At 41.9% G+C, this 23516-nt stretch overlaps 1 protein-coding gene across 4 annotated transcripts in view; it reads left to right on the forward strand.

The window, feature by feature from the left end:
* Positions 1-10459: 10459 nt before the first annotated feature.
* dnah1 (dynein, axonemal, heavy chain 1) overlaps positions 10460-23516 on the forward strand; it is a 38268-nt gene continuing 25211 nt past the window's right edge. For 2 of the 4 annotated variants that reach the window (XM_061784448.1, XM_061784449.1), the window contains exons 1-28: positions 10469-10875; positions 13146-13339; positions 13452-13524; positions 13973-14147; positions 14330-14465; positions 14558-14690; positions 14774-14914; positions 15007-15262; positions 15389-15546; positions 15637-15848; positions 15928-16226; positions 16965-17115; positions 17248-17441; positions 17524-17749; positions 17868-17987; positions 18076-18158; positions 20156-20297; positions 20533-20688; positions 20781-20979; positions 21083-21336; positions 21469-21681; positions 21769-21933; positions 22060-22181; positions 22391-22496; positions 22568-22747; positions 22823-22963; positions 23068-23231; positions 23310-23423. In XM_061784448.1, the coding sequence (XP_061640432.1) occupies positions 13166-13339; positions 13452-13524; positions 13973-14147; positions 14330-14465; positions 14558-14690; positions 14774-14914; positions 15007-15262; positions 15389-15546; positions 15637-15848; positions 15928-16226; positions 16965-17115; positions 17248-17441; positions 17524-17749; positions 17868-17987; positions 18076-18158; positions 20156-20297; positions 20533-20688; positions 20781-20979; positions 21083-21336; positions 21469-21681; positions 21769-21933; positions 22060-22181; positions 22391-22496; positions 22568-22747; positions 22823-22963; positions 23068-23231; positions 23310-23423 (4487 nt within the window). In that variant the 5' untranslated portion in view covers positions 10469-10875; positions 13146-13165. Of the gene's footprint in view, positions 10876-13145; positions 13340-13451; positions 13525-13972; positions 14148-14329; positions 14466-14557; positions 14691-14773; positions 14915-15006; positions 15263-15388; positions 15547-15636; positions 15849-15927; positions 16227-16964; positions 17116-17247; positions 17442-17523; positions 17750-17867; positions 17988-18075; positions 18159-20155; positions 20298-20532; positions 20689-20780; positions 20980-21082; positions 21337-21468; positions 21682-21768; positions 21934-22059; positions 22182-22390; positions 22497-22567; positions 22964-23067; positions 23232-23309; positions 23424-23516 lie in introns of all 4 variants that reach the window. The other 2 variants (XM_061784450.1, XM_061784446.1) reach the window with 2 other exon arrangements.

Below are 23516 nucleotides of genomic sequence, written 5' to 3' on the forward strand. Positions count from 1 at the left end.
CCAGATCCTCCCTCAATTTTAATCAGCTGCTTCCTTGGTCTTTTTCACCCCCACTCTGCAAAGTTTTCTGTTTTCATATTTTTTGCGTAGTCTTGCTGTGTCTATCTATTAACTATTAATAAAACTATAACTATTGACTGTTTTTGCTGTGCGTTAATATGACTTGCGAAAAAGGCACAGTACTATTGATGAAAGTGTAAAGACTCTTTCCTATCATTGCTAAGGGTATAAAAGTACCTTCTGGTTTTATTTCCAGTACCATTTGTTTGTCGCTGTTTTGTGAGGAAAAAAAGAACAGCAGATAATTTTAAGGAAAATTGGTGCAGGGTGAATTGTCATCTGAGGTAAAACAGCTCTAATTTTATCAGGGAAAATTATCTCCTATCTGATAAAGATGTTTGTATTAATGTGTGTGTGGAGGAGTTAAAATCAGGTCCAGGAACTGATAAAAGCCAGACGACAAATAAAAAGGCTTCGGTTGCGTGCAGAGGCACATTATAATGAGTTCATCTGAAACTTCTGTTATAGTCATAAACCTTTACATACGTTTGAGAGACTATTTGGACGTCATTGTGATTTGTCTTAATGAGGAAAAATGTTCAAGTTAAATGTTAAAGAAGTTACTCACTTGAGGCTTCACAAAAATATTGCCACTGTTGGAATTCTCAATCTGTCCATGTTTGACTCTTTTATTAGATTTTCGAGAAACACGCTGACAAAGTCACACAAAAACATACCCTGGCAATTTCTTTTCATTGCCCACATAGACAAAGCAGTTGAGACAGTTCTCTCTTTTGTGGAGTTGCTCACCCATCAAACTAAATCATACTAACATGGCTTACACAGCAGTTTATATTCATCATCCCCAAACATAATCTGCATGAAAAGAAAGAGCTCTTAAACTGAGTGCAAACATTTTTGTTTTTCTTGCATTAATGTCAGTTTCCTTTTACCTAGAGATGTGTAGTCTTATTGATACATTGCATTCAGAAGGTACTGAGCTCTATCCCCCGTCCCCTCGCCCCCCACATCATGTTGAACTCTTGCTATTACTCCTTCAAAGAGGTAGCTCAGTAAACAATTTAGTAGACTGACTTTTTGTAGCTTTTGGTAATGATGGATGACATGCTTGTTCTGTTGTGGGGCCTTATGTCATGAACATGGTTAGGGCGACGGCGAGGAACGCAAGGCAAGAACATGGTGGACCCAATTGCAGGGAAGCAGGGAGGCAAGGCAGGAGTGCGGGAATCTCAAAATAATAATATTTAATCACAATGCTAAAACAACAGGCGACTATGACTAAAACAACTGGCGACTATGACAAAAACAACTGGCGACTATGACATGGCAAGACGTGACAAACGACAATGAACCGACAAGGACTGAAAGAACCCAGGGAACTAAATACAAACAAATTGACGAGACAACGAGGAACACCTGGACAAGACGAGTGGCTGGAGAGAGCTGATTGGTCGACAAAATAGACGAGAACAGGTGGACACAACAACCTAATGAGCACACGACAAACATGGAACACAGGAAAACATTGAACAAAACTAAACACAACCCAAACCCAAAACACAGACCATGACAGTACCCCCCCTCTAAAGGAACGGATCCCAGACGTTCCCCAAACAACAACCAAAAAGTCATCAACCCAGGGTGGGCGGAAGGGGGCCTGGAGGAGGGTACAGAGTCCACCCCTCAGGTCAGTCTGGTGGCCATCCAGGCCACCCGAGGTGAGGTGCTTGGCTGAGCGGTTCAGGAGGTCGTCCAGGACGCCAAGCACCAGGGTCTTTACAGGGCCATTCAGGCGGACGGCCACGGTGCCGAACCCAATGGTAATGCAGGGGCCAGGCAATAGGGTCGGGTGGCGGCCGCTGGACGAGCGCCGCCGGAGCAGGGTCGGGTGGGGGCCGCTGGACGAGCCCCACCGGAGCAGGGTCGGGTGGGGGCCGCTGGACGAGCGCCGCCGGAGCAAGGACTGGTGGCGGCCGCTGGACGAGCGCCGCCGGAGCAAGGACGGGTGGCGGCCGCTGGACGAGCGCCGCCGGAGCAAGGACGGGTGGCGGCCGCTGGACGAGCGCCGCCGGAGCAAGGACGGGTGGCGGCCGCTGGACGAGCGCCGCCGGAGCAAGGACGGGTGGCGGCCGCTGGACGAGCGCCGCCGGAGCAAGGACGGGTGGCGGCCGCTGGACGAGCGCCGCCGGAGCAAGGACGGGTGGCGGCCGCTGGACGAGCGCCGCCGGAGCAAGGACGGGTGGCGGCCGCTGGACGAGCGCCGCCGGTGCGGGAGCCTGGCGCAGCTGCCGAGGAGCCGGAACGGGAGCCTGGCGCAGCTGCCGATTAGCCGGAACGGGAGCTGCAGTCGCTTCCTCAGCCTGCCGCCATTGAGGTGTGGGAGTAGAGGGTACGGGAGTGGAAGAGTGCACAAGGTCTCGGGAAGGTGAACTAGGAAAAATGGCTGGTACTGAACATGGCTTGGGGGCAGGTTTGACTAGACGCGACTTAATTGGAGCCGTGGAACAACGTGTGGGAACAGGTGAAAAATCAAGTGATTTGTGAACAGGGGGGAAAAAACGAGGGGGCAAAATTTGACCTTTACTTGGGCGCCTCCGTTGGCCACCACGCGGCGGTCCCGGGTAGATGGCCAAACGGGTGCCCAAGAAAAGGTCAGAGGGAAAGGATTTGGACTCACTGGGGTTGGAAACGGGGAGACGTGACAAAAACGGACGAGGACGGGATAAACTAGGGAAGGAACCAGAAAAATCTAAATCTGTGTCAGAGTCAGAATCAGATAGGAGGTTAACTAAATCAGGGCCATCTTCACAATCAGAAAAATCTGAATCTAAAGAAACATGTGGATGTACAATAGTAGGGCATGGTGAATAACTAGGACAAGTGGGGGGACCCGAGGAAAAGGACAGAAAAGACTGAATGATAGGGCTTACTGGAGGAGGGTAGGTATGGATGGCAGGCTGAGGACGGTGGGAGGCAGTTTGGTGGCGTCCAGGGTGACGCCATGTTGTTCCCGCTGGGTCCTGTTCTGGTCGGTTCATTCTGTCATGAACATGGTTAGGGCGACGGCGAGGAACGCAAGGCAAGAACATGGTGGACCCAATTGCAGGGAAGCAGGGAGGCAAGGCAGGAGTGCGGGAATCTCAAAATAATAATATTTAATCACAATGCTAAAACAACAGGCGACTATGACTAAAACAACTGGCGACTATGACAAAAACAACTGGCGACTATGACATGGCAAGACATGTGACAAACGACAATGAACCGACAAGGACTGAAAGAACCCAGGGAACTAAATACAAACAAATTGACGAGACAACGAGGAACACCTGGACAAGACACGAGTGGCTGGAGAGACCTGATTGGTCGACACAAAATAGACGAGAACAGGTGGACACAACAACCTAATGAGCACACGACAAACATGGAACACAGGAAAACATGGAACAAAACTAAACACAACCCAAACCCAAAACACAGACCATGACACCTTATGGGCAGATGTGCCTTTCCAAAAGTATATTCATGCACAAATATATGATTAATGCACAAAATGTGTTGCCATTTGAAACTTTCACACAACAGCTTGAGCTCTCATACTGTACATATTCTTGAATACACTAATTGATACACTAAATGCCATAAAATGTCCAAATTCTCCTCAGTGTCTCCCTGTGAAGGCTATCAAAGGCTTTTATGAAGTCAGTGAAGTTTATTTTCAGTGGCACATTGAATTCCAAATTCCAGATTCTGCTCCAAAACATTTCAAATACTAAATATTTGAGCTTTTTCATGATCTTCCGGGGCTGAATCCAGCCTGTTCTTTTCTCTGCTTTACATGGAGTAAGCCTGCTCAGAAGCACAACACAGTAGACTTTTTCCAGGGACTTAAGACCAAGGCAACGCCTTTCCATTTATTGCAGTCGCTGAAGGAACCCTTCTTTGGATGTTTCACAATACTATGTTGCCTTTTTGCACAGTCTTTGGGGGCACATCATATGGCATCAGTCAAAAGTTCCGTCAAATATGTGACAGCAGTGTTTTATCAGCAGTTTTCGTCGTTGACAGAAATAATACAATTGAACTCATCCAGGGTGTATTCTGCCTTTTGCCCAAAGTCAGCATTGAGCATTCATAAATCAATGTTCATCTGCTGATCTCCACATTTACAGTGGGAAAAAATAACTATTTGATACCCTGCTAAATTAATGAGTTCACTCAATTGCAAAAAAATTAAGTCTCTGCTTTTTATGATTGGTTACTCACGGTCATAGAGAGAATATCAGTAATAAAATGCATAAAGCACCCCAATATAAATGTTAGACAATGAAATGCATTTTATTGAGTGAAATAACTACAGTATTTGAGCCCCTACAACTCAGTCAGAATTCTGGCTCCCTGTGTTTGATGTAATGCCCAATATTTGATTACTTTAATAGTGTGGGGCTTTTTTTAGCATTTTTGACATATACTCTGTCCATTATCACAATCAATGGACAACCATGAAATTAATGTCTTATGTCCACCAGCTTCCACTTCCACTGTTCAGTAAAAAAAAAAGTTCAAGAAATGTAACTAACATCACATGCGTTGGGGCCTTAAGGACAGTTAGGTTCCAAAAAGGTAGGACACCCACTGCTGTTTAAAATGAGTTAGACTTTAATGGTTGCACAATTTTATGTTGGTTATAAGTTGTCATAACTGAGTGTCTTCCCACTATGCTGAAGATTTTTACAACCCACCGTGATTTTGGTTCTTCCTTAAACGTTCCCCATAGAAAACGAGCAAATGAGAGGAAAAATCAAATGCAGGTGTTTGAAGTCCTGGACCACTTGTTGGGCTTTAATGTGCCCCTCAACTAGACATGGTACTGATTTAAGGTCCTGCTGAACTCATTAACTGTGTGTTTAATGGACTGCAACGGGCTCATCTGTGACGCAGTAAAGCAATGATGGCAACTTCAATGTAGAGCCAAAGAACAGGGTCACTGCTAAAACCATCAAAAATATAAATTGCATGGAGGCAGCAGAATGTATTGCAGTACATAAACATTATTTCAGCATTATTTATTTTGTGGGTCCCTTTCATCTTTAAAGTGACACCATTGACACTGACCATGATCAGAACAGGCGCCCCCTTTAAAGCACTCCAACTACTGTGTGATTTAAGACGCAATGACGTGTAAGTGGTTGCTGTGCATGATGTGCACTTCATTTAAATACAAATGATCTCTTTAATTTAATAGGTTGCTGTACAGTCGTGACAGTTAAAGCACCCACATATGCTCTTTGTGTGTTTAAAATATTAACGCAAAGAGTTTTACAAGGCTTCAGTGGTAATAGAATATTTCAGTGCCAGTGCATACGTTTGATCACAGTTTGATGGTGTACCCACAGCTTTGGGTTCCTGTTGGGCAGTGAACTATAACTATGTGCTAAAGCTTTCCGAACAGCCTGACAGTCAGTGGGCAATGGGTTTTTTGATCCTGTTTGCCAACATCTGGTCCTCATAAGGAGCGAAACTTGGCAACAAATCCTTACTGTATATCAACAATGGAAAATAGGATTCGTATTCCCAAATAATCACCTTCACAACATAACAGGACTGAAAAGTAGGAGATGGCTGTAGGATTGATTTAAAATGAGAAGTGGATATATTTTACATTTGGAATGAATAAGACATTTGGATAAAAGGGTTAATGTAGATCCAGATCTGAAATTTCATTCTCCTCTTGTTAAAACGACTACCGGGTTGATCAAAGCTCTAATAAAGCTGTTTGGGTTTGAATCAGTTCCACTTACAAAGGGCTGCAAGCCACATTTGTACAATCAGATACCATCATTGGTGTGGCGTCAGGCTCCAAAGATAGCTGCAGCACCGCCAATTGAACGTTTAAAAGCCCACCTCCTCGTCAGAGACTTTCTTTGGTTCTTGTGTGGATTTTCTTTGGAGCATCTGTTGTTTTGATGGCCTAACTGACTGATCAACGTCAACACCATTAGTCATGTGTTAACAATTAATAAACTGCTTTGTCACGATGCTTTCAACAGTCACTCCACTTGGTTGTGATAATGTCATTATAAGATGTGGCTTATTTCCTATGGAAAGATTCCTCTCGATTTGGACTTCCTTGTTAGATCAGATCATTGTTTCGAGCACCTCCTTCTTTTAACAAGCGCATCTTGCGTAACGACCAATTACAGCACAGAATTTCACTATCCATAACATCTGAACCAAGTAACTATTTGTATTTGGACTTTGCTCTTTCGCGCCACTGTAAAGACCTCCTCATTTTTCCTGTGACCTTCTCATAGAGACCAAGGTCACTTCAGGCCTTTTGTCATTTGAATCACAACCATATCAAAGCGTAGCACCTCCCGAAATTTCATCACTGACTTTCCCACACGTCTTCTCTTCAGATCGTCTACACCCAACACCGCTTTTGCCTATATGCACAGCAGCATGTCCTTCACAAGGGACACGTGAGGCTTCAAACACGAGACTGTTCACTCGTGCTTGGCTACCCAATCTCAGGCTGCTCTGATGCGTTTCAACTGAAGAGGCCAGGGGCAGGAGCATGGGGCTGCAGTGCATGATGCCTGTGATCAACCATGGGAGACCATGGGAGATGCCCCTTTGACCCACGAGTGTGGGCAGCGCGCGGGTCAGTGGGGTTTTTACCCCTTTGCAGACACATTCAAACTGCCATGGTGTGAAAGGAACACAACACAAATTTGAGCACAAGAACGTGTACACTGAAGTCAAGACACTTCAATCACGTAGCCAGTCTGTCAATTATCATGTTAACTACATATGAATAGCCACCATGTCTATTTCTGAATCAACTTAAATGTTGAAATGTAAATTGCGGCAGGTGTTTGGTCTCCCTTGAAAGCAATTTTCCAATATACTATTGTTCACTCCCCACGTGTGTGTGTTCATTTGACAAATTATTGACCAATACAAAGTGTTGAAAAAGGCTTGGGTGCGATGCAGGAGTGAGGGTCGGAGTTATTGTAGGCAGCCAGACCAGACTGCAGTTCCGTGTGCTCCGTAAAAGTAGTTCTGCCTGTGTCGAGCAGCAACCGGACGACTGTATCTGTATCAGAGCGGACATGGTGCGTGAGAGTTAACTGTTGCGATAAACCCGTATTTTAAGTAGGACTCCTGATGTAGTGTTGTTTCGTTCATTTATGAAATGATTTCATTCTTTGAGCTCTGCCGCCGTTAGCCAGGCCGCTGGGACCGGAAACAGAAGCGTTCGAGCCGGCTCGGACCGGAAACGGAAGCGTTCGAGCCGGCTGGGACCGGAAACGGAAGCGTTCTGTGCAATCTTGATGTGTCAATTGAGACGCCAGTGAGCGAATACCTTTGGCAATATAATATATTACAGTGCTAAAACTGAGCATCATCTTTGTAAACGCACTTATAGGGATGTTCTATTCAAGTCAAGAATAACTACTTTTTTATAAAAAATATAAATATAAAATGTAAATATGCGATCACAATCGTTGCTATAGATGCGTGTAGTCATGTGAGTGTGCAGCTAAAACGAGATGTGTTTTTGTGTCCTCCTCATTCGGTGGGGTTACAAGTGGCACTGCGTCACGTGACTCCATCTCCACGGCAACCGTTGTCGCGTGCAAGTTTGCCTGGCACTGGCGAACTGAGATTTCGAAACTTGACTGAGCCGATAGTCAAATGAGATGTTTCACAGCAGGCGGTGGCAAGATTGGGGCCATATATAAACACTCGGTCGTGCTGTCTCGAAAAAATGTGGATCGGGACTTCAATTGATGCCCATGTAGCGACGTCCTGCTCGCTTTTCTCCCGTGTCCGTGATAGAACCGCTCACTGATCGCTGCAGGTATGCTTTCCAGTTTGCATGTGCCAAAATATTCTTATAACGAATATTCTGACTTTATTTTACGTTTGATTGCAGTCTGTCAATTTTAAGTCATGTACTATCTGTAAAATACAGTATTATAAAAATTTACTGCGGTACTTTGTTTTTGCAGACGCACACATATCTACAAAAATTCTGTATGTTTGTATTTACATTTCCACTGTTGTGTATTTGTATTTTTTATTTAGTCGGCAGGTGGGGCTAGTGACTAAACCTCTGTGCATATGAGCCGCATTTAATTTTTAAACGAGATGAGAGGGCCAGGGGAAAAAAGGTGTATGTAGAACTTTATACTAATATTAAAATAATAATCACTCGTTATAATTTTATTCAAAGTCAATGTAATTATAATTAATGAATTATTTTATAAAATGAATGTCTTTTAAAAAATATTTGTAAAGTAAACCTATTAATATTTTATTAGTAACAATAAATGACTGTACAAAATATTGAATGAGCTAAATAAATGAAAAACAGAATAATTACATTTCAATTAACCAGACAAATACTACAGGAATCTTGATCATATAAATTCTCAGTGGGCTGGATTAAAGAAAGGAGCGGGTCGTATGTGGCCCGTGGGCCATACTTGGCTAGTGGTTACAAGATTAGACACACTTGCACAACTCCACACAAGAGGTCCAAAGTTCTGCCCTTTCAGAGGATTCTTAAGGATAATCAAGTCTGATCAGTAGTAAGGATATTGATTTAACAATAGGTTTATTGTTTTGTATGTGTAATTTTCATTGCATCCTGGGGCTAAAATATGAATACCTTGATCAGTGTACAGTACTCACTGGCTACTTTGGGCAGACACAAGGGCATCCTCAAGGGAGGAGGGGGAGGGGTTGTTGCCTGGCAGGGGCCGTAGAAAATAGTATCTTTGATTTGCAGCATTGACGAGGACGATCCCAAAGTGTGTGTTTTTTTGTTGTTGTTTTTTTCCCCACATGGGGCCCTATATCCCTGGCAGTCCCCATCAGGTACAACTGCATGCACAATTTTACAACATTCATTGCAAGAGCTGTGTGCAAGACAATATGTGGACTGGAAACCATTCCAGGGTGTACCCCGCATCTCACCCAAAGTCAGCTGCGCTAGGCTTCAGGTTACCCACTACCACTATAAAAAAATAAAAAAAATACAAAAAAATGTAAAAAGTAAATGTAATGACCACTACATTAAGTACACTTGGATTGATGTTTCAAATATAGCACTATATCATGTCATTCTACACAAAAATAACAAAGTTCAGTTTTTATTGTCACAATCGTAACTCAAATCAATCGCATCTGAAATCATCTTTCCCCAGAAAATGAATGAAAATATCATTCACGTGTTCCAGCTCCCCAAAAAACACCAATGGTGTCGAACTTAATGGCATTATACAGAAAACTGCTTTAAGTGGTTCTATTTATTACATTGAACAGATGTAAATGGGTTGTTTCAGAATTAGAGGACAAGTTAGGCGCCAGAATTCTTGATAAACAGACCATTTATTTTATATTATTTTGCTTTTTTCTCCAAGGTAAACAAGTAATAAACCATCAAATCATTTTGCTTCTTAGTTTGGCACAACCCTTTTATATTCATGTATTTTTGTGATAATGGTTATATGGGGGTGGCGGCATGGTGGCTGACTGGTTAACACGTCTACCTTACAGTTCTGAGGTTGTGGGTACAAATCCAGGCTTTCCTTTGTGGAGTTTCTGCGCGTACCTGTGTGGTCCCCCCCAGCCAGGTATTTCAGTTTCCTCCCACATTCCAAAAACATGCATGGTAGGTAAATTGAAGAGTCTAAATTGTCCATAAGTGTGAACAGTTGTTTGTCTAGGTGCCAGCACACCCACGACCCTAGTGAGGATAAGCGGTGTAGATGGATGGAGTATATGGGGTTGCGTTGGTTTGAGTGATACACTCATTATGGCTGAAAAGATTGAAAAAATATGAAAAATAGAAGACAAGACTTAGCTTAGATTTACCCATGGTCAGAGCAATTAGCTTGATGTTCTTTCTGCAGTCATGTAGCCCACTTCCCCCCCCCCTTCCTCTAAAAAGGTTTTGGTAAGACGGTTGTGTGTATGTTGAGAAACTAAACTTCAGAGTGATGACTTGCATTTAAAATATGTCTTTTATAAAACAACAATAATAATAATTACGCAAACATAGCACCTTTCAAGGCACTTGCTTGACAATTGTACAACATGCTTGTTACTTTCAATTAAGACTCTAAATTGTCTTTAGAATTAAATGTGAGCGTGAATAATTGTTTGTCTATATCCGTGCCCTCCTTTCTACCAAATTTACAAGAGAGAGAAAAAAAAAACGTTTTAGGGGATGCCCGATAGCCATTCAGTATTTTAAATATTTAGGAACGAATTTGACTACAGTTACACTTTGTCTCAGGACAACTATAAGTGGCACAACAGGTGCATGTGGGGCCCAGAAAATGTCCCCCAAATTCTCCAATGGCCCACGTGGTATAGTGTGTCCATCCATCCATCCATCCATTTTCTGAGCCGCTTCTCCTCACTAGGGTCGCGGGCGTGCTGGAGCCTATCCCAGCTGTCATCGGGCAGGAGGCGGGGTACACCCTGAACTGCTTGCCAGCCAATCGCAGGGCACAGAGAAACAAACAACCATTCGCACTCACAGTCATGCCTACGGGCAATTTAGAGTCAGGTATAGTGTGTCGTTCTGCATATACAGCCTATTGGTCGAGTTGAGTATACATTAGCAGCGGGTTGCTCGAACATGAACGTTGTCTATTGCGGCTTGAATGACGTGTGGAGCGACGTTCACCGTGACAAAGCGGCGTCGTCACTCCTTAGCGATGACGCCGGTTTCTCGAAGCGGAAGATTTAAAAAGCAACCGTCGGAACTCCCGTTCGTGTGGCCAAGCAAGCTCGCGAAAGTCCCGACGTCACTCTAAAATAACACAAAATAAGGTATGTCGCCACTTAATTATGCTGTCTACAACGTTACATTTTGTTTATGTAAGAGCACTGGCTAGTTCCTATAAGGCTATTTTATTATAGCCCCGAAGATATAACCAGCAATAATGGTCGTAATAGTTTGGTGATGTTAGCAAGAGGCTACATATGTAGCTGAATAAGGTCAGACCATTAAGAGCATCTATCAACAGTACGACACACCTCCAAACAAACACGATCATAAACATACACTACTCTCTAAAAGGTAGGGGTATTAGGCTTTCTGGATATTTCAGGATAAACCTAAAATAGACTATAACCTTTACAGTTGAATTTAATTTGATCTCTACAATTTTTTTTTAATATACATGTCCAACTGCTTAATGCTTCAATACTTTTTGTTCAACTTGCTGTTCTTTGACGAGGAGGTGAATGCTAAAATTCACAACAGGTGTTTGATCCGTGAATCTTTTCTACTATGTCCACTTCTATGCCTTTCTGTGACTCTCCCAGTGTCTCTGTATCGCCATTGCAACCTGCTAATGACATGCAAAGCTCAGTGGCCATTTTGCCTTTAGGAACATCAAATTTAGTTTTCCCAGGTCAAAAAGAACTTTTCAAAGATCCTTAATTCTTCCCAGGGGCAATTGTAGGATCAGAGATTTAGGTGTGCTGAGCTCCCGGCCTGGGACTGATTTGTACATTTTAACGCATTTTCATTCCCACCGTTCTGAAAGAAAAACATAACACTCCTTGAATACTAATATGTAAAGCTTAGAAATTGAGTTTTGTGAATACTTAGAAAACTAATATGTGAAGTGTGAACTCCTCTCTTTGCTCTTCTCTCTCTCTCTCTCTCTTTCTCTCTCTCTCTATTTCCCTCTCTCTCTCTGTGTTCTAAAAAGAGTAATAATGTTAGTGGACCACTAGCCAGTAAGCTATTCCGGAGCACCTTGGCTCTAATATTATCACATGTACTGTACATGACAAAACAACTAACTTCTCTCGTTGCAATTCAAACAGAGAACAATGGTATTGTCTCACCACCTGAATTGTGTGTTGGTATTGAGTGGTAGAAGTTCAACCAAGTACTGTATGATTTTGCACTTTTCTAAGTTGTTTTAAAAACACATAGTTAAATTTTTTTTCTATATTTATCTCTAAAATTTTAGAGGTGGTGGGCTTCATTATAAGGGTGCTTCAGCACCACAAACCTGACCTCCCTTTTCAGATACCTTGAATCAGGTTTTAACTAGGCGAAATGAATTTGTAGATATCTGTAGATATCGCTATCTGTCATTTCGACTAGTCGCCATTAGGTTACAGATATCTTAAATGCTCTACCTTAGAGATAGGGTGAGAAGCTCGGTGATCTGGGCAGGGCTCAGAGTCGAGCTGGTGCTCCTCCGCATTGAGAGGAGCCAGATGAGGTGGCTTGAGCATCTGGTTCAGATGCCTCCTGGACGCCTCCCTGGTGAGGTGTTCCGGGCACATCCCAGGTGGATGCCCTGGGGACGACCCAGGACACCCTGGAGAGACTCTCTCTGCTGGCCTGGGAACACTTCAGGATCCACCCCAGGAGCTGGATGAAGGGGATGGGCTTCCTTGCTGCCCCCACGACCCAACTTGGATAAGTGGAGGAAAATGGATTGCTGGATGGAAGGATATCTTCCATGAAAATTCCAACTATTAAAAATGTAATTACGACTAGATAGAAAGACGTTGTTGATATCTACTGTGTTATTGGCGAATAGTCAAACTTACCTTTCAAATGTTGAATCCACTCGCTGGAGTTGAAGCCTCACAATGGCGAGATATTGTAGATAAATTGTTAGGTGTCATCTTGGTCTCATTATTTCAAAATGTGAACAGCATGACAAAGAGGACTGTTTAAAATACTGTACCAATTCTAAATGATGCAGGACATGTATTGGTCAATTTATGGCGAGAGAACAGCATGTTGTGCAAAATGTACTAAAACACTGAACAGTTGGATGCGTTTTCAAAAGTTTAGAGAAGGTAAAATTAAGTTCACCTGTAAAGGTTATCGTGCATTTTATGGTCATCCTGAAATTTCACTCGAAAGCCCAAACATTTTGTGAGTAGGGGATAGTGGAATTGATTACTCTCAAAACATTATTCTTTCTAAGGGCAGAATTTTTGATACAGTCCTTTATTGGATCTCACCAAATGTGCAAGTGTCTAGTTAGTGTAGCATAAGTAGAGCTCTTCTGTCCAAACACTTCCATTCTTGTTGACCATGTGCTTTTTGTTCACACACCAAGGTATTTTAGTTAAGCTTGAGATGGAGGGTAAACGTTTGCCTGGTTTTGGAACATTTGGGCCCCATTCGTCCCAAACACCTCCAAAAGAAAAGCAATCCAGCAGTCACAGAGACATGCTACCTCCTGTCAGAAAAGGTCGCATTAATAAACAGAAGGGCCTCTACTCGGATGTCTTCACTACTTTGAGGTTTAAGGTAAAACGTACACACAACATGTGATTAAAATTGTTGTTAGATTATTTTTAATTTTTTAATTTTTTTTATTATTGTGGTCTTTGTATTGATTCCTAAACTGTTTACTGATTAGACTTGTGCAGAGGAAGCAGACACCCATCAGCGGGTATGCACCCCTGACCTCAGTGATTGCGATGATTCAGAAGGTGAGAAACCCTTTAGGCCAGGCATGTTCAGTTAAAAGTTAAGGCCAAGATCTACAACATCATATTGTACAGCACCCATTATAATTCAACCCTAAATATTTTTGTCATAGCTGACTGCTACAAATTTTCTATAGGTTATCACTATCTGGTACAATTCAATACTCTTCTTACAATATTGTTGATTTTTCACATGGAACTGAAGTGCTAATTAAAAATTTCTTGAATTTAGGTCAAATGTTTTTAAACTGTGTGGTGTCACATGGCAGAATTTCAGTCAATGCATGTGCATTTCCTATGTACCGTAAAGACCAGCAAAGCTAAAGTTAAAAATAACATGACCGAAAAATGTTTTGCCCATTAAATTAAAGTGTTCCTCAAAATAATGCAATGGGTGCATATTGAAAGCATCCAATAATATGCGTCGCTTGTGTCTCATTTTTTTCTTTAGACACAAGCTCAAAGTCTCCATTTGCCAAATACAAGTTTGACGACAAAGAATATTATGGCCCCTTCTCAAAGCAATTACTCACTTCTTACTTCAACCGTGGTGGAGATACACCTAAGGTCCAGATGCCCTACAAAACTGTTCTTGGCAGAAGCCCTCGTGATTTAACCAAAGAGAGGTATGGACTTCCCTTGTATGACCAATAATTGTCCAGTACTCTACCTCTGTCAATGTGATAGTATTGTAGCTACTCACATGAAAGTGCGTGGAAAGGGAGCCTCTCGTGCCCAGAAAGGCTTTAGGATTTTCATTGAGGATGTGGTTGCAACCTGTTGTGAAAATATTGTGTATTGTCCAAAGGTGTCGGAGAGAATATTTGAAGATTGATTTTGAAAAGCTCCTGGCAGAAAAAGAAATAGACTCTAATCTTCTAATGCCACGCTGTTTGGACAATAATGACGAGCATCCAATTGTGTCACCCTATCTTCCGCTTGAGGTGAGCCTGGTTTCCCACAACATTTTGGGTTCTTGACTTTTAAGTTATTGGTGCATTTTTCCAATTCTTCTTTTCCAACATTTTCCTCCTAGATATTTGACAATGTGGAGTTTGACTCCCGTACTGCAGAAGACTGGCTTGGCCTGGGTAAAACTGAAGGCTCAACTTCCAGAAAACCAATTCCGGCAAAAGCGTTACTGCCTTTGGATGACACAGTATCGTTTGGTAAAATGGGTGCTAAAATTTAAAAACGTGTCTAGATGGAAAATCAGGACTATTTTGACCGCTAATTTCATCTGCGTCATCAGAAAACGGCCAACCTCCCCCATCGTTGGAGTATAGCTGGCATTTAGTGGGAGTTCTTGACTACGATAGTGAAAAATGTCAATACTTGGTAGAAAAGGTTTTCACAAACAGCATGCTAAAAGAAGGAGAAAGGAATTGCCCTGGTAATTTCATTTGCTTTTGCACGTACAGTACATGCTCCACTTTGGATTTTGCCATAAAGACCTGTTTGCATGTTTCCCTCATTGTTGGTCAGGTGCAAAATGCCTGCAAACAGGCAACAGGCACTGGATTCCCAGAATCAGGCTGTTGTTCAGTGCTGAGGACCCACGTGTCTTTGTGCAGCGAATCCAGTTTGCCATGCACCTAAGAGCGAACTCAGAGGCCCTCATCCTCTATAACTTGACTGTGGACTGCATGCCTATCTGGGATGAAACGCCATCTATCGATCTACACTGTCTCCATCGTATCAAAAGACGTGCTCTCTCCGGCTCTGGCCTTAAACTGGATATGTAAGTGATCCTTACTGTTGTCCCTCAGACTTTCTTTACTCTTTTTGTTTGTTTTTTTATTACATCCATTAAAGAGATGATGGGGTCATCAATGACCTGTTGACAAGGGGAATGCTCTTTATCCAGTGTTAAAACATGTGTAGAGAGACTGGCCAAGGAGGTAAAGCTGGAATATGACCGTACTATGAATCGCTTCATCTTGGATAAAAGTGTGGTGAGCCACCCACAGGAGTTTTCACACATTATGCTGCCACAGAAGGAACAAGAGTGTGTGCCCCTCAAAGGTACAAGCGGATTTTGTTTGTTTAATTCAGATTCAGGCTGTTACTCATGTTCTGAATCTTAACACTTAACAGCCATTTTTCCTTGTCCAGGGTGTGTAACAGTTCCTGCCTTTGACTACAAGAAGAACCAAGCTGCATTCTTCCACAAGTCCATGCTGACGGAACCAAAAGTGATCTGCACGTTATCAGAAATAAGATTTGAATGCAACAAACTAGCAACTATGAAACTGTTCAATGTATCCTTAACCAAACCTCTGCGACTGGATGAGTTTGAAGCTAACCAAGCCCAAATGCAAACACAGGTATTATAACTGTCAACAATAGGGTTGTTAACAGTGTAGGACACAAGCTATTCTTGATCATGTTTTGATTGTGTTTCAGATAAGCTTGTTTCTTCGGGAGGCATGGATGCTTACTGTGACTTACAGCCTCCGACACAACCTTGAAACTATTGGCAAAGGCGCGTACAACATGAACGAGACTCACTGGGATATGCACAAGGTTTCCAAGTTGAACAAACTGTTGGCTGTGGTGCACTACAACCTGCAGGACACTCTGCGCAATCTTGTGGAGGACTCACTCCTCGGCCTGAGCAAGCTGATTTTGGATGCATGCTGCAGTGTGCTAACATGCCCTGATGACCTGGTGTGGGGGGGTGACTACATCAATAGCCCCTACAAGTAAGAGAGTGCACACTGTTTCGTACCTGATAATTTAAACTTATATGAGAAACCACGATATTTGTAAATCGCTATAATGCTGTGCAATTTGGTACCACTGACACTTACAATCTTGCGCATCAACTTCCATGATTCTTGCTAAAATCTGTACCAAAATTTCCAATTGTCATAGCGCATGTAATGAATATTAATGTTGAGATATTTCAAGCATTATTTTCTTACCAAATCTCCTTTTACAGTAACTTGAACAATAGTTGAACAAACTATTGTCCTTGACTTCTGATTTCAAAACTAGCTATTCATCAATTTGTTGTTTAATGTAATAATATGAGAGGCGATTACAAATTTACAGTATATGGTTTCACAGTCATAATGGCCCTCTGAGGGAAACCGTAACTACAATGTGGCCCGCGACAAAAATGAGTTTGACATCTCTGGTGTAGTGAGTCACTCTCCAGGTTTCAGTGCAGGCAGTTGGTTTAGTTCCCACTCAGAGTATAAATGTGACTGCAAATGGTAGGCTGATTTTTGCATGAAGTCAGCTGGGATAGGGTCTAGTTCATCCATGACCCTGAACAGGATTAGCAATATAGAAAATGGATGGATGATGTGGAATGGTCTTTTCAGCATTCATTTATTCTGATAATATCTTGATGTATTTGACCGGGTTGTATGATCAAGGTTTGAGTTGCCATTTGATCTGTCAGTCATTTTATTTACCCCTTTGTTTCTATGCAGGCCAAAGAACAAGCCTCTGTTCCTGGTGGAATTAATTTTGAATGAGACAGGCGTATATTATAATACACCTCTGGAGAATTTTGAGGCCTCTATTTTAAATCTGTTCAATGAAGGCATTCTGGTCACACACAATATACCAATGCTTGATAAGGTAAAGCCTGAAATCGTTTCACTGTAAATGAAACAGAAAATCTAATGTATGTACTGTATGTAAAAATTGCTCATGATAGAATTTGTTTTATAAGTGGACAGTATTGACATGACTTTCTCCTGTCCGGCCCAGTTTTTAATGAAGAGGCTGTTATTCGGTGACGATCCTGTGCTGGAGTCAGTACATCTTTGTGAGGCAAAAGTAGCACAATTGAGAGAGAAGATCTGCACGGCTCTCAAGAAAGCTGTCATACCCCTCAAGGCTTACGCTGCAGAATATACAAAATACATTGAGCTCTACAGCTTAAACATAGAAGAACACTTCATGTAATTGCGTTTTCCTATAGAAGACTTTAACAACACTCCCACAAAGCTATAAATCAAACCCAGACATTCACCCTCTCTGCAGATCCAGTAGCGATGATGAGAAGACATCCAAGGCAGTAAAGATAGAAGTGGAACAGCATCTCAAAGACAAGGAAGCGCTCCAAAGCTCCCTGCCATCCTCCATAATTATTGGGGCATTTATTATACATGTCGAGGGAGTACGTCAGAATCTCATCAGCAAAAAAAAGGATTTAGCCATTGCAACACTGGAGCACCATGCCGAGAAGCTAAGAAGGCATGTTGAAGATGTAAGTCTGAAGTGTATAACAAATTGAAGTTTTTAGCATCTTACACAGAATTTTAATTGATTTCATTAGAATTTAAGTTACGTCTTTAGTTAGCTATTGCCGCATTGCGTGTGTCCAGGAATGTGAGGAGTTCAACACAATTGGACACACGCTGAGCGACCGTCCCAACTCCATTGAGGATCTGACAGAGAAGAGGGACTGGATGAAACAAATTCCTGACCAGCTCAAAAGTTGCAAGGTGAATACAAACAGAATAGCCTGGCTATTTATGTCATTTATCCCATAAAGTACTTACTTAATCAGAAACTTTTTTTCTTTTTCCTCAGGAACGTGTTGCAAAGACTTTATCTGAGTACGAGTTATTTGAAGAATTTTACTACTCTTTATCAAATGAGGATTTTATGAAAAAGTAAGTGTTTTTTGTTTGTTTTGTTTTTTTGTTTTTTAACCATAGCATACTGGCCACAGCACAAAACACACATGCACAATATCCAATACGGGCTGTTTAAAAAAATAAGGTACCCAAAATACTGCGATTGGCTGGCAACCAGTTCAAGGTGTACCCCGCCTCCTGCCCGATGACAGCTGGGATAGGCTCCAGCACGCCCGCGACCCTAGTGAGGAGAAGCGGCTCAGAAAATGGATGGATGGATGGTACCCAAAATATTGCTAGTGCTTGTCAGCATGACTCTGTTCAGTTCTTCACCACTGAAAAGTACAACTATAATAATAACTCTACTTTTAAATGTATGGCCTAGTGTTTTGCACATCTGCATCACAGTCAAGAGGTTCTGAATTAGAATTTTGGCTCAAGCCCTTCTGTATGGAATTTGCATGGGTTTTCTGCAGGTACTTTGGCGTCCTCCCACATTCCAAAACCTGAATGTTATGTTAATTGAAGACTTAAAATTGTCAGTAGGTGTTAATGTAAGTGCAAAACGTTTTTTGTCTATACCACTGGTGTTAAGCTCATGGCCCGGGGGCCAAATTTGGCCCGCCACATCATTTTATGTGGCTCCCAAAACAAATCCTATGCGTCGACTTCATGTTTCTTGCTAAAATGCCAAAATTGCTAATTGTCTTCACTTTTAATGTTAAGATATTGCAAGCATTTTTGTTACCAATCCCCGTTTTAAAATACATTTATTTCTTGTTGACCGAACTGTTTTTACTGGCTTTTGATTTCAAAACTAGTTATCCATCAATTTGTTTCGCAGTCAAAACGATCCTCAGAAGGAAACCATAACTACAATGTGGACCGTGACAAAAATGAGTTTGACACCCCTTACTGTATGTACCCTGGGATTGACTGTTAACTGGTCCAGGGTGTACGCTGCCTCTTGCCCAAAGCCAGCAGCGATAAGCTCCAGCTCACCCATGACCCTAATAAGGACAAGTGGTATAGAAAATTGATGGATGGATTGATTTCGCTCTGACTCTCTTTCTGAAAACTGAACATTGTTGTTGTTGTAGAGATGTGTTTTTGAATGTTTTAATACAGTACCTGGATCTACAAGGTGGGCCATAAGTTTCCATATATATGGTTGTAAAATCCTAATACCAATAAGTATCTCAACATGTTGCAAGAAGAGATTTTACCGTCTCTCTTAAACCAAGATGGTAACTTCCCAGTTTACTTCCAGCCAGATTAAGCTCCATCTCATTATGTTATTCACGTGTGTCCGTGGTTGGAATAGCAGTTTCCAAGTGCTTGAATTGGTGGTCATACTGTATGTAGGGGCTTCCTAGATCCTCAGATCTCAGCCCTTGATTTTTATCTTTGAGGGCACTTCAAGACCCTTGTGTATCTGGAAAAGATAGACTAAGTTCATCAAAAGCAGTGTTTCCTGACTTTTATTGAGCCAAGGCACCCATTTTACATAAAAAAAATCTTACGGCACACCACCCCGAAAAAATACTGAAATAATAATCTCATCTCAATTTAGTCTATATTTACTTAGTGTGAAATCTGGGCCTGTTTAATTGAACACAATGCTGATATACTTTTAGGTGCAGAAAGCCATAACTCATTCAGTTATATGAATCACAACTGGTGGATACGTGGGTTTATTGTATCTTCTGCCATTTAATGGAAACACATTTAATTGTTCTGCTTGTATGGCTAGATGAACAAAGATATATTTGTAATGAATAAATCATTTTCTCACAAATTAAGTGAAATTGAATAGTTTCCCGTGGCCCGACCAATGAGCTCTTACAGCAAATTAGAGTGCCAAGGCTCCCTGGTCGGGAATCACTGATCTGAAGGAACGTATCACTAACGCTTTTACCCCCCCAAAAAAACTCCAGCTGTACCAATGCATATTTTCAAAACAATGGAAATCATGCAGAGTTTATTCTTGGAAAAAAAACCACACACATTAGTAAGGTTATTTATTTTCCCAGGTGGCGAGCTATTGAGTGGCCCCAAACGATAAACAGACAGATCGAAGAAGTGACCGCCCATCTTGTTGAAGAAGAGGAACGCTTCCAGAAGGTCCAGATAGTCGACCAGGACATTTTTGAGCAGCGCATTGAAGCTGTCCAGGTCTGCTCAGCCATCTGATTTGTTTCATTATCTGAAATATCTGCCATTATGTCTAAATTTTGTTTTAGCTTCCTTGTTATTAATTTATTTTAAATTAAGTTGTTGATGTTGTTGAGAAATTGCACTTTAGCCTGATATTGGTCTCTGACGATACCCCACTTAGAAACTCTATTTTCAAGTTAATTTCTGTAAATTTGTTATAATTAGGTTAAAGTAACCGCCTTTGTCTTTACAGATGACGGTTGGAAAGTTCACAGGTTTTGCAAATGTTGATCATGCGACTGAGATGGCCAATGAGGTGAGGCGTGCAAGCAAGGAACTAAAAGAGTGCCAGGGTCTGGCTCAAACCTACAACACCAGAGAACGCTTGTTTGGTACTCCCGTCACGAATGTGAGTAAAATAACATGCGACATTCCAAATTAACTGGGGAGTCAGCATACATTATAATAATCAGTTTTGTCTTGATTAAATGTGTGTATCAGTATGATCGTCTGCACAAAATGGCAAAGCAATTTCAGCCATTCTTTGATCTCTGGACCACCACCTACGATTGGACGCATCGGCATGAGAGCTGGCTCAATGATCCGCTGACCTCCATTGACCCTGAGCTGCTTGAGCGCAATGTTACAGGAGCCCTGGATACCATGAATAAATGTATCAAACAGTTCAAAGACAACCCCGGTGAGTCACCTCAATAACTATTCCAGCTTTATGAAGTGTTTTGTCAATGACCTAATGAAATTTTTTTTTTTAACCTGTTTACTCTAATCTACCCCTATACTAGATTGCCAAATGGTGGCATCTTTAATCCGTGCCAGGATTGAGGAATTCTGTCCTTATGTTCCTATGATTCAGGGTTTGAGGAACCCAGGGATGAGAATGCACCACTGGCAGTCACTTTCAGATACCATTCAGATAAAAGTTGTGCCCAAAGCCAACTTAACCTTGTCCCGCTGTTTGGAACTTGGCCTACAGAACCACATGGATGCCATAACTCAGGTGGCTGAGACAGCTGGGAAAGAGTACACCATTGAACAGGTAATTTTGTTATCTAAGTTTACAGTCGTATCATTTGAGAGGGGGTGGAATACCCTTGCAAATACATTGAAACATAGCTGGATAATTCACATTTTCAGAGAGTAAACATTGTCAATCTGTCTCCTCACTCAGGCCCTGCAAAAAATGAAAGTAGAATGGGCGACAATTATCTTTGATCTGATGCCCTACAAGGAAACTGGCACTTACATCCTGAAGAGTCCAGATGAAGCATTACAGCTGCTAGATGACCACATTGTCATGACACAAAGCATGTCCTTCTCCCCCTATAAGAAGGCATTTGAAGCCGAAATCAACAAGTGGGAGAGCAAACTCAGAACAACTCAAGTAAAAACATACATGTTAGGCTAAGGTGCTGGGTCAATAATATCTTACTACTCATGCTGTGTTACTGCCCTCTTGTGATGCTTGCAGGATGTGCTGGAGGAGTGGCTGTTATGTCAGGGCTCTTGGCTCTACTTGGAGCCCATCTTCAGCTCAGACGATATCAATGAACAACTGCCTGTTGAGGGAATGAGATACCAACAAATGGAAGAAATATGGAAGAGAATCATGAAAGGTGCTTTTGATAACCCAAAGGTCAGTCTGAATAGAAACAAGATGACAAAAGATTTGCAATATATCACATTTCAGGTATAGTTATAGATCCCATTGTAAAACCTACTAAAAATACTACCATAATTGTCTGTTCATCTTCATCTTCAGATAATTGAATTCTGCCCTGGTCCTCACCTGTTAGACAAATTGAAAAAGTGCAACGTGCTTTTAGAACAGGTGCAAAAGGGCCTCAGCGAATACTTGGAGATAAAGCGAAATGCCTTCCCCAGGTAAACCTTCTCAAAATAAAGTTGGCTGAGCTAAGAAATGTATTTATTTCTGAAAAAAGACGAAAGTTACACTACTGCATTGAATACTTAAGGCTTCCTAAAGTTATGTGAATATTGGTCCGTGTGAATGTCAAAGATGATTATTTAGTACACAATGTTCTCTTCAAATGAATACTGTCCAAGGTAACATTCCATAAACTTGTTTGTAGGTTCTACTTTCTGTCAGATGATGAGCTTCTGGAGATTCTTTCACAGACCAAAGATGCCACTGCTGTACAGCCGCACTTGCGCAAATGCTTTGAGAACATTGCACGGGTTGGTTTTTTGACCATTGTTTCGAATCTAATCTAAAGATTTCTTTTGAGACTGTTACTGTTGCTTCTCAGCTTAAATTCCAGCCAGATCTACTGATCACACACATGTACTCTGGAGAAGGAGAGGAGGTAAAGCTATCTGTGACTGTTATGCCCAGCGGGAATGTGGAGGACTGGTTGAGGTTGGTGGAAAAATCTATGACAGCTACAGTCAGGGATTACATTGATCGGTCGCTCCAAGTTTACCCAGAGGTCTGTGAGTTTAACTTCAAAGCTGTGAATTTTTTTCTTGTTCAGCTTGTTTATTGTGCACTCTTGCCGTCTCAGAAACCTCGCGAAGAGTGGGTTTTATCATGGCCTGGGCAGGTGGTGATAGCTGGCTGTCAGGTCTACTGGACTGCCGAGGTGTCAGAGGCTTTGGAGCAGGGGGACTTGACTGACCGTCTTTTTCCTCTACTCCAGAAACAGGTGCAGAACTGTTAAGTATTTCAACTGTGGAATACTCTATGATGAATGTGCGATGCATACACACCGGAAGATATGCTTACATTTTACTTTATCTTTTTGTGCAGCTGGGTAACCTGGTGCACCTGGTGAGAAGTGGTGTATCTAAAATGCAACGAGCTGTACTCTCCGCCCTCATTGTCATTGAGGTGCATGCTAAAGATGTAGCAGCCAAACTGGTGGAGCTGGCAGTGTTGAGCGTCAATGACTTTGAGTGGATTAGTCAGCTCAGGTTCAACTTGCAATCTACTTCTCTCACTTGTTACTTTTTAGTGCAATGGCATGATATTAATTTAGGCATTCTATGTAGATATTACTGGGCTAGAGAGGACTTGTACATCCGAGCGGTGAATGCAGAGTTTTTGTATGGATATGAGTACCTTGGAAACTCTGGACGTCTGGTCATTACCCCCCTCACAGACAAGTATGCTTTTTACGAATGACTATCTTATTAATATAGTGCCAAAGCCCAAGAAGGTATTGCTGAGCTCTTCTTACTAAGATGGTTAGGATAAAT

This window comes from Phyllopteryx taeniolatus, chromosome 9 (assembly GCF_024500385.1).
Source record: "Phyllopteryx taeniolatus isolate TA_2022b chromosome 9, UOR_Ptae_1.2, whole genome shotgun sequence".
Taxonomy (NCBI): domain Eukaryota; kingdom Metazoa; phylum Chordata; class Actinopteri; order Syngnathiformes; family Syngnathidae; genus Phyllopteryx; species Phyllopteryx taeniolatus.